Consider the following 13,033-nt stretch of genomic DNA (forward strand, 5'->3'; position numbering starts at 1 on the left):
TTATACTATATATATATATATATATAATATATATTATATATATATATATATATAATATATGTTGGGGTCTGACCATATGGCTTCAACATGTGCTGTGGACAAAGAGAATCAGGCCTTCACTGTTTCAAGCAAAGGTTTCATCCTGATTTGTAGTTTGATAAGAGCAAAGGAATTTCACACTAGGGTGTGAATTTCCCCCCCCCAAAAAACTATGGTTCCTGAAGTCACCTGAATGCACCGCTGCAATCTCATTGGCCGAAGGCCAAGAGACCCCAGGACCCCTGTGGTTCAACCACTGTTCTACAAAACTGTCTGTAAGTCACACCTCAATGCTTTTTCCCTTCGACCTCGGTTGAGTTAGGGAGCACACAACGCTCTCTTCGCTCGGACCCCCGTCCAGGCCACAGAAGATCCAGCTTTCCCCGCCAGCGCGACGCTGGCCACGCAGGCCACGAGGAAGCAACGGCCTTCTCCCCTCCTCAAACCTCAAACAGGTCACGAGCCATTTCGCTGGACGAAACAGACAGTGCTCCACTTTGAGTAAGGCTCCACTCAGCCCGCGTAACGAATCCGAATCCGCGATCCGTCTCCGCTTTTTGCTTTCCCCCCTTTTTTGTGCACAAACCGGCACAGAGGAGCCCGACGAAGCCTCGCTCCTCTCGTGACCGATGATTCCCGGTAAGACGCGCAGACACGCCGTCTCATCCGAAGTTAGCTGTCCTCCCTGCAGTACAGATCGGACCTGCGTTTGCTCCAGAGCCACAACGGACCGAAGCCGCACCAGCAAAAGCCGTGCGACACACAGCGCCCGCTGCAAAGCCGCGCTGACAGCAGCCCCTCCCCCTTCCTGACGAGGACAACTTCGCCACGAACACTTCAACGAAGCATCGACAAGTAAGGTTCATGGTATCTGGGCGTAGCTTAGCTTAAATTAACGTAAGTTTAATTCAGGCCATTCATTTATATGTTATTATTCCCGTGTTTTGTGTGTTTAAGTTACTGTCGCATTATACGGAGGTATTTACGCAATCATTACGGACCAGAGAAGTTCCGTTGCATTGTGTATTAACTGTTTGACTGTTGCTTTTGGGATTATTTGATTTCATTTTTGTTCTTGCTCTCTTTCCTTGAATCGATTCTGTGAGTGAAGTGTGGAAACGCGACTATCGGGCATAAGTGTCGTCAGTTCGCGAAGCGACAACGGCAACTTGTGTGAGATACGATCGGCGATCCTCATTCTCACTACAACGCGACATCGCACACAGAAACTCTGATTCCTCTCTCTCCCCTTTTATTCCTCGTGTTTTCCGTAACACGAACACACACAGCTCCTATCTCTGCCCCTGAGGGTAACCCCGTTCAATCGATCGCCTCATATCACGTGCTGCCCAGGCACACGTGATTACATACAGCAGTCTCACCGCCATTTTGGCCCGCGTCACTCGACTCCGCCATCTTTGTAGTCTTTAGCTGTAGTATCTTAAGGCCCCTCCCCTTTTTGGCCCGCGTCACTCGACGCCGCCATCTTTGTAGTCTTTAGCAATAGCTGTAAGACGCCCCTTCCTTTTCACCCACAGACCCACACACACACATACACACACACACACACACACACACACACACACACACACACACACACACACACACACACACACAGACATACATCCTCATCCATTTTATTCATTCTTTAGGTATTAGGCATATAAAATTGTATGATAACGTTTGTCGGTTGCAATATTAATTGATTTGATCATTTACTATTTTCATTTAATAAACTCTGTTATACTTGAAGGAGCAGTCGTCTGTGATTACTTGTATATATATGTGTGTAATGAAACTGTATGTAGTAGCCTGTGCTCGAACTTTAAAACCTTCACTGTCACTGAATGTATAGTCATACGCAGACTATTGATATTATGAGTGACTACTAATTATGAGACTTAGTTTTATCGTTTGGTTATTGGTCCCTGTTCGCAGGGTGGTGCCCCGTTGTTATTAATAATCATTAATAATTGTTACATACATTAATAATTCTATTGATGTCAAGAATTCAGTTTCTTAAATGCTGATAACCCAAACACGCTCCATTACGTTCCCAACATGTATATATATATATTATATATATATATTATATATATATATATAATATATATATATATATATTATATATATATATTATATATATATACCTGCTGTCAGTCAGAAAAGGTTGCTATGGTAACAGTAAACCACAAATGTGTATATTTGTTATTATTACTATCTAAGTTTAAATCATACAAAATAGTTTTTTGTATGATTTTGTATGAATAAATAAATAAATCTCATAATAATGAGAAAACAAAGACATGAGCATTATTTTATTCCTCGACACGTCATCTATTAAAATACTTCATATTGTATCTTTTTAAGTTTTTTTTAATTTAAGAAAAAGGTCGCTAAGTATAATTCATGAAAATGTTTTCCATTTAAAAAACTATATTTACTATAAAAAGAAGTTGCTTCACTCACTAATATTTAGCGTCAATGCTTTTCATGTTCATATATATATATATATACACATATATATATATATATATATATATAAATATATATATTCTGCTCTTCTTACATCATCAGCTCAGGATCCAGTTACTGAACAGGAAACAAAACCGCTTTAAGTCTTTAGTCCTTTATCAAAATCAATGTTTTCTTGATTAAATATCATAAATAGTGAAAAAGTCTCAAACTGGTTGTTAAAGTGAATGCAACATAAAGTTATTGTTTAACCTTCAACGATGAGACGACATCTTTGATTTAATTATAACAATAAATCAACTGAATAGAAACAAAGATCTGATGTTTCATCACATTTAAACATACGTGTGATATGTTTCATACGTTTAATGAGTTTCATATGTTTAATGAGTTTAATATTTTTTTAAAGTTTAATATTTTTAATATGTTGAATATGAATGTGTTAAATATGAATATGTTAAATATGAATATATTTAACATGAATATATTTAACATGAATATATTTCATATGAATTTGTTAAATATGAATAATGTTAAATATGAATATGTTAAATATGAATATGTTAAATATGAATATGTTTAATATGAATATGTTTAATATGAATATGTTTAATATATTTAATATGAATATGTTAAATATGAATATGTTAAATATGAATATGTTAAATGTGAATATATTAAATATGAATATGCTCAATATGAATATGTTCAATATGAATATGTTAAATATGAATATATTAAATATGAATATGTTCAATATGAATATGTTCAATATGAATATGTTTAATATGAATATGTTCAATATGAATATGTTAAATATGAACATGTTAAATATGAATATGTTCAATATGAATATGTTCAACATGAATATGTTGAATATGTTTAATATGAATATGGTCAATATGAATATGTTAAATATGAACATGTTAAATATGAATATGTTCAATATGAATATGTTCAACATGAATATGTTGAATATGTTTAATATGAATATATTTAATATGAATATATTTTACATACTTGGCTTTAGCTTCAGCGTCCTCGTATCCTTTATTGGAAACGTCGTCCAGTCCTTCAATCAGATGCTTGAACGAGCTAACGAGGAAAAAACAACCAATTAACAACATGAATAAAATAAATAATATGTTGCTTCACGTTGTTTATTCCGTTAACAATTCACCACAAAATGAAATATGAATGACTGAAAACTGAAGTTATGAAAATGTTCTTTGATCTGAAATTTAAACTGAAAACACATTTTACACCACGACATTAAAAAGATGTACACTATCTACTACAACATCTACAACAATGTCTACTACAATATGTACAACAACAACATCTACAACAATATCTACTACAATGTCTACTACAATATGTACTACACTATGTACTACACTAATCTACTACAACATCTACTACAACATCTACAACAATGTCTACTACAATATGTACAACAACAACATCTACAACAATGTCTACTACAATGTCTACTACAATATGTACTACACTAATCTACTACAACATCTACTACAATGTCTACTACAATATGTACAACAACAACATCTACAACAATATCTACTACAATATCTACTACAATATGTACTACACTATGTACTACACTAATCTACTACAACATCTACTACAACATCTACTACAATATCTACTACAATATGTACTACACTAATCTACTACAACATCTACTACAACATCTACAACAATGTCTACTACAATATGTACAACAACAACATCTACAACAATGTCTACTACAATATCTACTACAATATGTACTACACTATGTACTACAATATCTACTACAACATCTACAACAATGTCTACTACAATATGTACAACAACATCTACAACAATATCTACTACAATATCTACTACAATATGTACTACACTATGTACTACACTAATCTACTACAACATCTACTACAACATCTACTACAACATCTACTACAATATGTACTACACTAATCTACTACAACATCTACTACAACATCTACAACAATGTCTACTACAATATGTACAACAACAACATCTACAACAATGTCTACTACAATATGTACAACAACAACATCTACAACAATATCTACTACAATATCTACTACAATATGTACTACACTATGTACTACAACATCTACTACAACATCTACAACAATGTCTACTACAATATGTACAACAACAACATCTACAACAATATCTACTACAATATCTACTACAATATGTACTACACTATGTACTACACTAATCTACTACAACATCTACTACAATATCTACACCAATATCTACTACAATGTCTACTACAATATGTACTACACTATGTACTACACTAATCTACCACAACATCTACTACAACATCTACTACAATGTCTACTACAATATGTACAACAACAACATCTACAACAATGTCTACTACAATATCTACTACAATATGTACTACACTAATCTACTACAACATCTACTACAACATCTACTACAATATCTACTACAATATGTACTACACTAATCTACTACAACATCTACTACAACATCTACAACAATGTCTACTACAATATGTACAACAACAACATCTACAACAATGTCTACTACAATATCTACTACAATATGTACTACACTATGTACTACAACATCTACTACAATATGTACTACACTATGTACTACACTAATCTACTACAACATCTACTACAACATCTACAACAATGTCTACTACAATATGTACAACAACATCTACAACAATATCTACTACAATATCTACTACAATATGTACTACACTATGTACTACACTAATCTACTACAACATCTACAACAACATCTACTACAATATCTACTACAATATGTACTACACTAATCTACTACAACATCTACTACAATATGTACTACACTATGTACTACACTAATCTACTACAACATCTACTACAACATCTACAACAATGTCTACTACAATATGTACAACAACAACATCTACAACAATGTCTACTACAATATCTACTACAATATGTACTACACTATGTACTACAACATCTACTACAACATCTACAACAATGTCTACTACAATATGTACAACAACAACATCTACACCAATATCTACTACAATGTCTACTACAATATGTACTACACTATGTACTACACTAATCTACCACAACATCTACTACAACATCTACAACAATGTCTACTACAATATGTACAACAACAACATCTACAACAATATCTACTACACTATGTACTACACTAATCTACTACAACATCTACTACAACATCTACACCAATATCTACTACAATGTCTACTACAATATGTACTACACTATGTACTACACTAATCTACCACAACATCTACTACAACATCTACAACAATGTCTACTACAATATGTACAACAACAACATCTACAACAATGTCTACTACAATATCTACTACACTAATCTACTACAACATCTACTACAACATCTACAACAATGTCTACTACAATATGTACTACACTATGTACTACACTAATCTACTACAACATCTACTACAACATCTACAACAATGTCTACTACAATATGTACAACAACAACATCTACAACAATATCTACTACAATGTCTACTACAATATGTACTACACTATGTACTACACTAATCTACTACAACATCTACAACAATGTCTACTACAAAATGTACAACAACAACATCTACAACAATGTCTACTACAATATCTACTACAATATGTACTACACTATGTACTACAACATCTACAACAATGTCTACTACAATATGTACTACAATATGTACTACAATATGTACTACAATATCTACTACAATATGTACTACAATATGTACTACACTAATGTAATACAATATATCCTACACTAATGTACTGCAATATGTACTACACTAATGTACTGCAATATGTACTGAGATATATTATGTCATCTGTACGAGTGTGAGTGGATTAGTGAATAAAACTAAATCTTTTTTACACCTCAGGAGCTCAATATCATATTATATTATTATTAATATTATCTGTTAATATCAGTTCTTTATTGATGAGTTCATCAATAACTCAGACTCATTAAAGATAACATATGAATAAAATTGAATATGAATATTTATTCACAGTGTTGCATTGTGGGTCAGCAGTGTGCAACAACAACACACTCTAAAATAAGAATATTTATAATAATAACAATAATAACAATTGTGTGTGTAGTGAGAGCAGAAAACCAGCAGAGGGCAGCAGAGCAGCAGCTTCAATAAACAGATTCAGATCATAATTATTAAAAAATCAATAATATGAATTATAATTATTATTCATTTATGTGTTGATCACTTGAATTACTTTATATTGTCGTAAAAACTACAATATTTATCTGAGATGTAGTAGAAGTATAAAGTAGCATGAAATGGAAATACTCAAGTAAAGTACAAGTACCTCAAAGGTGTACTGACACACACACACACACACACACACACAGTGTTAGATTCAATGTGACTTATTTATCTTTATCTCTGAAGTCCAGAAAAAATAAAAGTCCATAAATACACTGAGAAGTTCATCAACAACAAAAACAACAGTAATAATAATAATACGTGTGTGTGTGTGTGTGTGTGTGTGTGCATGTGTGTCTTACTCTCGGTCGATGACCAGGCAGGTGACGGCTTCAGCAGCGATGACGTTTGCTGTTCTCACATCTTCACTGTGGAGACAAAACACACACACACACACACACACACACACACACACACACACACACACACACACACACACACACACACACACACACACACACACACACACACACACACACACACACACACACACACACGATAACAACGATCACTTTTTTTTTAGAAGGTAAAGGTCCAGGTTTAGAAGGTAAAGGTTCAGGTTTAGAAAGTAAAGGTCCAGGTTTAGAAGGTGAAGGTCCAGGTTTAGAAGGTGAAGGTCCAGGTTTAGAAGGTGAAGGTCCAGGTTTAGAAGGTGAAGGTCCAGGTTTAGAAGGTAAAGGTCCAGGTTTAGAAGGTAAAGGTCCAGGTTTAGAAGGTAAAGGTCCAGGTTTAGAAAGTAAAGGGTCAGGTTTAGAAGGTAAAGGTTCAGGTTTAGAAAGTAAAGGTTCAGAAGTGACGGTTCAGGTTTAGAAAGTAAAGGTTCAGGTTTAGAAGGTGAAGGTTCAGGTTTAGAAGGTAAAGGTCCAGGTTTAGAAGGTGAAGGTCCAGGTTGAGAAGGTGAAGGTCCAGGTTTAGAAGGTGAAGGTCCAGGTTTAGAAGGTAAAGGTCCAGGTTTAGAAGGTAAAGGTCCAGGTTTAGAAGGTAAAGGTCCAGGTTTAGAAAGTAAAGGTTCAGGTTTAGAAGGTAAAGGTTCAGGTTTAGAAAGTAAAGGTTCAGAAGTGACGGTTCAGGTTTAGAAAGTAAAGGTTCAGGTTTAGAAGGTAAAGGTTCAGGTTTAGAAGGTAAAGGTTCAGGTTTAGAAGGTGAAGGTTCAGGTTTGGAAGGTAAAGGTTCAGGTTTAGAAGGCGAAGGTTCAGGTTTAGAAGGTAAAGGTCCAGGTTTAGAAAGTAAAGGTCCAGGTTTAGAAGGTAAAGGTTCAGGTTTAGAAGGTAAAGGTTCAGGTTTGGAAGGTAAAGGTTCAGGTTTAGAAGGTGAAGGTTCAGGTTTGGAAGGTAAAGGTTCAGGTTTAGAAGGTAAAGGTTCAGGTTTAGAAGGTAATGGTTCAGGTTTAGAAGGTAAAGGTTCCAGTCACATGATCTTACCCCTGCAGGGCTTTCTCTCCAAACCAGTTTCCCCTGGTGAGCTCTCTTAGGTGTGTTGGCTCCTGATTGGCTGAATCCTCCTGGGTCACGTTCACCTGACAGAATGTGTGATTAACAGACGATCAGGACGAGTCAGCTGATCAATACAATAATCAATAAAGGGAAGAGTTACCTTTCCCTTGCTGATGATGAAGAAGGTGTCTCCTCTAGCTCCCTGTCTGATGATGAACTCTCCGTCTTCATAATGAGTCTGAACACAGAAGAAGAGTTACAGTGATGTGGTGTCTGGCGGTTTAAACCTATTAAACTCTAGCCCTATTTTTAGGCCTCTGCTTGAAAATGGCATACCCATACTAAAGAGACTTCAATTCTGTAACTACAAGGTCTATTTGAATAATTGTTGGTGCTACAATCAGATAACACTTGTGAGATTGTTCAGTGGGTAATATTGTGTATATGTTGCTGGTTAATATAGTTCATGAAGATATTACACAGCTCAAATTGAAAATATTCAGGTTCGTCTGAAAAGAAAACCACTTTTATTGATATTATGTTTTTGAAATAATGCAGCTGAGAGACTACAAACTCTCCCAAATCACAGCACAACCGATCAGTAGTGCAAGAATAACGTTTGGCTGGGATACAGTGAAGAATAAGAGGCTTCAGTACAGAGAGGTCACGCGAGGTCATCATTTTGGAACCAGCTGTTGCAGCACTTACATTGTACTTTTATATACTATATAACTATATATTTCACTTTTTCTACCACTCATATTATTCAATACATCCAAATACAGCCGTTTGGAATCATTTTGAGAGCCAGGGTCCTCTCAGAGCCTGTTTCTGGCTCTCATCCATGGGATTTTCTCGCCTTCGACGCGTCAGAGTCTCAGGAAGGCGCTCGTCGAAGCCGGGTGTTGATTGACAGAATTTTCAGCGAGTAAAGATGCAAAAACTTCCGCGCACCCCCGAGCGTAAAATTCCATTCGCCAAAAGTCTGACCAGCCACCCCCGGGTCCAGCAAGTTAGATTGACCCCCCCCTTCTACAGGAAACAGATGAGAAACAGACAGGATGTTCTTGCCAACAATGGTTCTAGCTTTGAACCGGAGAATTTTCGCTGTTATTTTTCAGATTTCTTCATGAAGGTAAGCAGATACCAACGATTTTTTCCGGTGAAGGGAACTGTTGTGTTGCCATTGTTGGATCACAGCTTTGTATTGGTTTTCACCATTTATGGGTTCTGCGTTGAATGCTAATGCTTGGCGATGCATTGATTAGCTGTGTAGCAGTTAACATGGTCTTCCAATATCGAAGCGCAGTAAATAAAACGCGGATTTGAGTGCAGGAATACGTGGTTTTATGCCACATTTTCGAGTTGCTTATATTAGTCGTGTATAGTTGTGTTTGGAGTGTGTAAAAAGTGACTTATATGATCGTGTTGCCCATACGTTGCTGTTTAATCCGGTATATAAAATGTACACATGCACAATAATCGCTATCAAAAGGAGCATTTTTTGGACGATATTTGCAATCCCCTCTAAGCCCAAGAGCCCCCAAATTTGGGGGCGTCATGTGTAGAAGGTTTTAAAGGTATCTGGTGGTTTTAAGGTGTCTGGTGGTTTAAAGGTGTCTGGTGGTTTAAAGGTGTCTGGTGGTTTAACCTCTTTAAAGGTGTCTGGTGGTCTAAAGGTGTATGGTGGTCTAAAGGTGTCTGGTGGTTTAAAGGTGTCTGGTGGTTTAACCTCTTTAAAGGTGTCTGGTGGTCTAAAGGTGTATGGTGGTCTAAAGGTGTATGGTGGTCTAAAGGTGTCTGGTGGTTTAAAGGTGTCTGGTGGTTTAACCTCTTTAAAGGTGTCTAGTGGTCTAAAGGTGTCTGGTGGTTTAAAGGTGTCTGGTGGTTTAAAGGTGTCTGGTGGTTTAAAGGTGTCTGGTGGTTTAAAGGTGTCTGGTGGTCTAAAGGTGTATGGTGGTTTAAAGGTGTATGGTGGTTTTAAGGTGTCTGGTGGTCTAAAGGTGTCTGGTGGTCTAAAGGTGTCTGGTGGTCTAAAGGTGTATGGTGGTCTAAAGGTGTCTGGTGGTCTAAAGGTGTCTGGTGGTCTAAAGGTGTCTGGTGGTCTAAAGGTGTCTGGTGGTCTAAAGGTGTCTGGTGGTCTAAAGGTGTATGGTGGTTTTAAGGTGTCTGGTGGTCTAAAGGTGTCTGGTGGTCTAAAGGTGTCTGGTGGTCTAAAGGTGTCTGGTGATTTCAAGGTGTCTCACCTCCTCCATGACGTCAGCCAGTTTACTGAGAGTCTCCTCTGGAAGACCCTGGAAGGTGGGAACGCTGCAGAGAGAGAGAAAGGGGCAGTGTTAGTGCCTTAAAGTGGCAGTGCCAGTCTGTTAAAGGGGCGGGGTTAGTCTCTTAAAGTGGTGGTGTCAGTCTCTTAAAGGGGCGGGGTTAGTCTCTTAAAGGGGCAGTGTCAGTCTCTTAAAGTGGCGGTATCAGTCTCTTAAAGGGGCGGGGCTGTGGAGAAACCCATGTGACAGAAACAGGAGTTGGGGTCACCTCTTGAGGAAGTCCATGTACTCGGCGTGTTTGATGAGTCCAGTCCTCATCATGATGGTCTGGAAACACTGACGGTCAATCGCCCACAGCTTCACCTGGATCACAGCTGAAACATAAAATATTACAAATATATTTATGTTTTAATATCATGAGTACATGTAAACAAACAAACAAGTTATAAATTGATTTGCATTTGATTGTGTGAAATAAGTATTTGATCCCCTAACAAAACATGAATCAGTACTAGGTGGAGAAACCGTTGTTGGCATCACAGTGGTCACATATTTCTTGTAGTTGGTCACACCTCAGGAGGGATTTGGGTCACACAACAGAAATATTTATGATATAATACTAACAGGAATCAGAATAAATACTCATTCAGTCCATCTGGTTTCTTCTTTTCCAGACTTCCGAGAGAAAAGTTAACAAACTTCAATGCATCAAAATTTGAAAAGAATCGTCCCAGTTTACTGTCGAGTTTAGTCGTGAACTTTAACTCTCTCAAACCATCATAAAAAGTAAAGTATTAAATGATCATAATTAACATTAATTCTACTTCCGTTTCCTCCTCAATAATTTAAAGAGACTAACACCGCTACTACTGCCCCTACACTGCCCCTTTAAGAGACTAACGCAGCCTCTTTCAGAGACTAACACCGCCCCTTTAAGAAACTAACAACGCCCCTTTAAGAGACTAACAACACCTCTTTCGTTTAGACTTTAGAGTTTAGGAGGAGGATATCTGTGTGTGTGTGAGAGTGTGTGTGTGTGCGTGTGTTTGTGAGTGCGTGTGTGTTCAAAACCCATCTGATACTCTTTAACATCCTAATTCCCCGCTGCAACAAGCTCACAGCCTCTGACATCCCATAAACCTCGGCACTAATTCTCAAATGGAGCCGGTAACCATGGTTACACGTCATCCACCTGAGTGTGTTCACTGTACATGTGTGTGTGTGTGTCTCTGTGTGTTTGTGCGTGTGTGTGTGTCTCTGTGTGTTTGTGCGTGTGTGTGTGTCTGTGTGTGTGTCTGTGTGTGTGTGTGTTGGCTCATATAGTTACTGCAGTTACCGTGGAGACGAGCAGACTTTAGTTAACGAGCAGAAGTCTGTAAAGTCTCTGAGACACAAACAGTTTATTGTCACATTAGTACTCTCGTTAGTATAAATACACATTCTGTTTCAGGACTTATATTTTACTTTGAGTGAGTCACATGATCAAAGTGATAAACTGAGTTCAATAAGACATCAACATTATTATAAATAACATTACTCTGTGGTCCTACTACAGTATTCTGTGGTAGTACTACAGTACTACTACAGTATTACCATAGTACTCTGTGGTCCTACTACAGTATTCTGTGGTAGTACTACAGTACTACTACAGTACTCTGTATCTGTCGTTACATCTGCTTTATCACCTGCAGTCTGTTGCTACAGAGATACAGAGTGTCTCTGTAACCACGGAAACAACAGGAGACACTCCACAGCTGAGAATATTTAATGTGTGTGTGTCTGTGTGAGTGAGTGAGTGTCTGTGTATGTGTGAGTGAGTGAGTGAGTGAGTGTGTGAGTGAGTGAGTGTATGTGTGAGTGAGTGAGTGTGTGTGTGAGTGTCTGTATGAGTGTGTATGTGTGAGAGTGAGTGAGTGTGTGTGAGTGAGTGAATGAGCGAGTGAGTGAGTGAGTGAGTGTGTGTCTGTGAGTGTGTGAGTGAGTGTGTCTGTGAGTGAGTGAGTGAGTGAGTGAGTGAGTGTGAGTGAGTGAGTGAGTGTGTGTATGTGAGTGAGTGAGTGAGTGAGTGAGTGTGAGTGAGTGAGCGAGTGTCTGTGTGAGTGTGTGTATGTGTGAGTGAGTGAGTGTATGTGTGAGTGAGTGAGTGAGTGTGTGTGTGAGTGAGTGTGTCTGTGAGTGAGTGAGTGAGTGAGTGAGTGTGAGTGAGTGAGTGAGTGAGTGAGTGTGTGTGTGAGTGAGTGAGTGTGTGTGTGAGTGAGTGTGTCTGTGAGTGAGTGAGTGAGTGAGTGAGTGAGTGTATGTGTGAGTGAGTGAGTGTGAGTGTGAGTGAGTGAGTGTGTGCGTCTGTGAGAGTGTGTGAGTGAGTGAGTGTGTGTGTGTGTGTGAGTGAGTGTGTGTGTGAGTGAGTGTGTCTGTGAGTGAGTGAGTGAGTGAGTGAGTGAGTGAGTGAGTGAGTGAGTGAGTGAGTGAGTGTGTGTGTGTGTGAGTGAGTGAGTGTGTGTGTGAGTGAGTGT

General features: G+C 37.7%; 1 protein-coding gene across 2 annotated transcripts in view; it reads right to left on the bottom strand.

Moving 5' to 3' along the window:
- LOC306795206 (cGMP-dependent protein kinase 1-like) overlaps nt 1–13,033 on the bottom strand; it is a gene marked incomplete at its 5' end in the record, with an annotated part of 45,618 nt that overhangs the window by 11,942 nt on the left and 20,643 nt on the right. For both annotated transcript variants that reach the window (XM_079293639.1, XM_079293638.1), the window contains 6 exons: nt 3,535–3,609; nt 7,126–7,191; nt 8,245–8,339; nt 8,417–8,494; nt 10,503–10,566; nt 10,789–10,894. In XM_079293639.1, coding sequence (XP_079149765.1) covers nt 3,535–3,609; nt 7,126–7,191; nt 8,245–8,339; nt 8,417–8,494; nt 10,503–10,566; nt 10,789–10,894 — 484 coding nt within the window. The remainder of the gene's footprint in view (nt 1–3,534; nt 3,610–7,125; nt 7,192–8,244; nt 8,340–8,416; nt 8,495–10,502; nt 10,567–10,788; nt 10,895–13,033) is intronic.

Source organism: Melanostigma gelatinosum (genome assembly GCF_949748355.1).
Source record: "Melanostigma gelatinosum genome assembly, chromosome: 21".
In the NCBI taxonomy this organism is placed as follows: Eukaryota; Metazoa; Chordata; class Actinopteri; order Perciformes; family Zoarcidae; genus Melanostigma; species Melanostigma gelatinosum.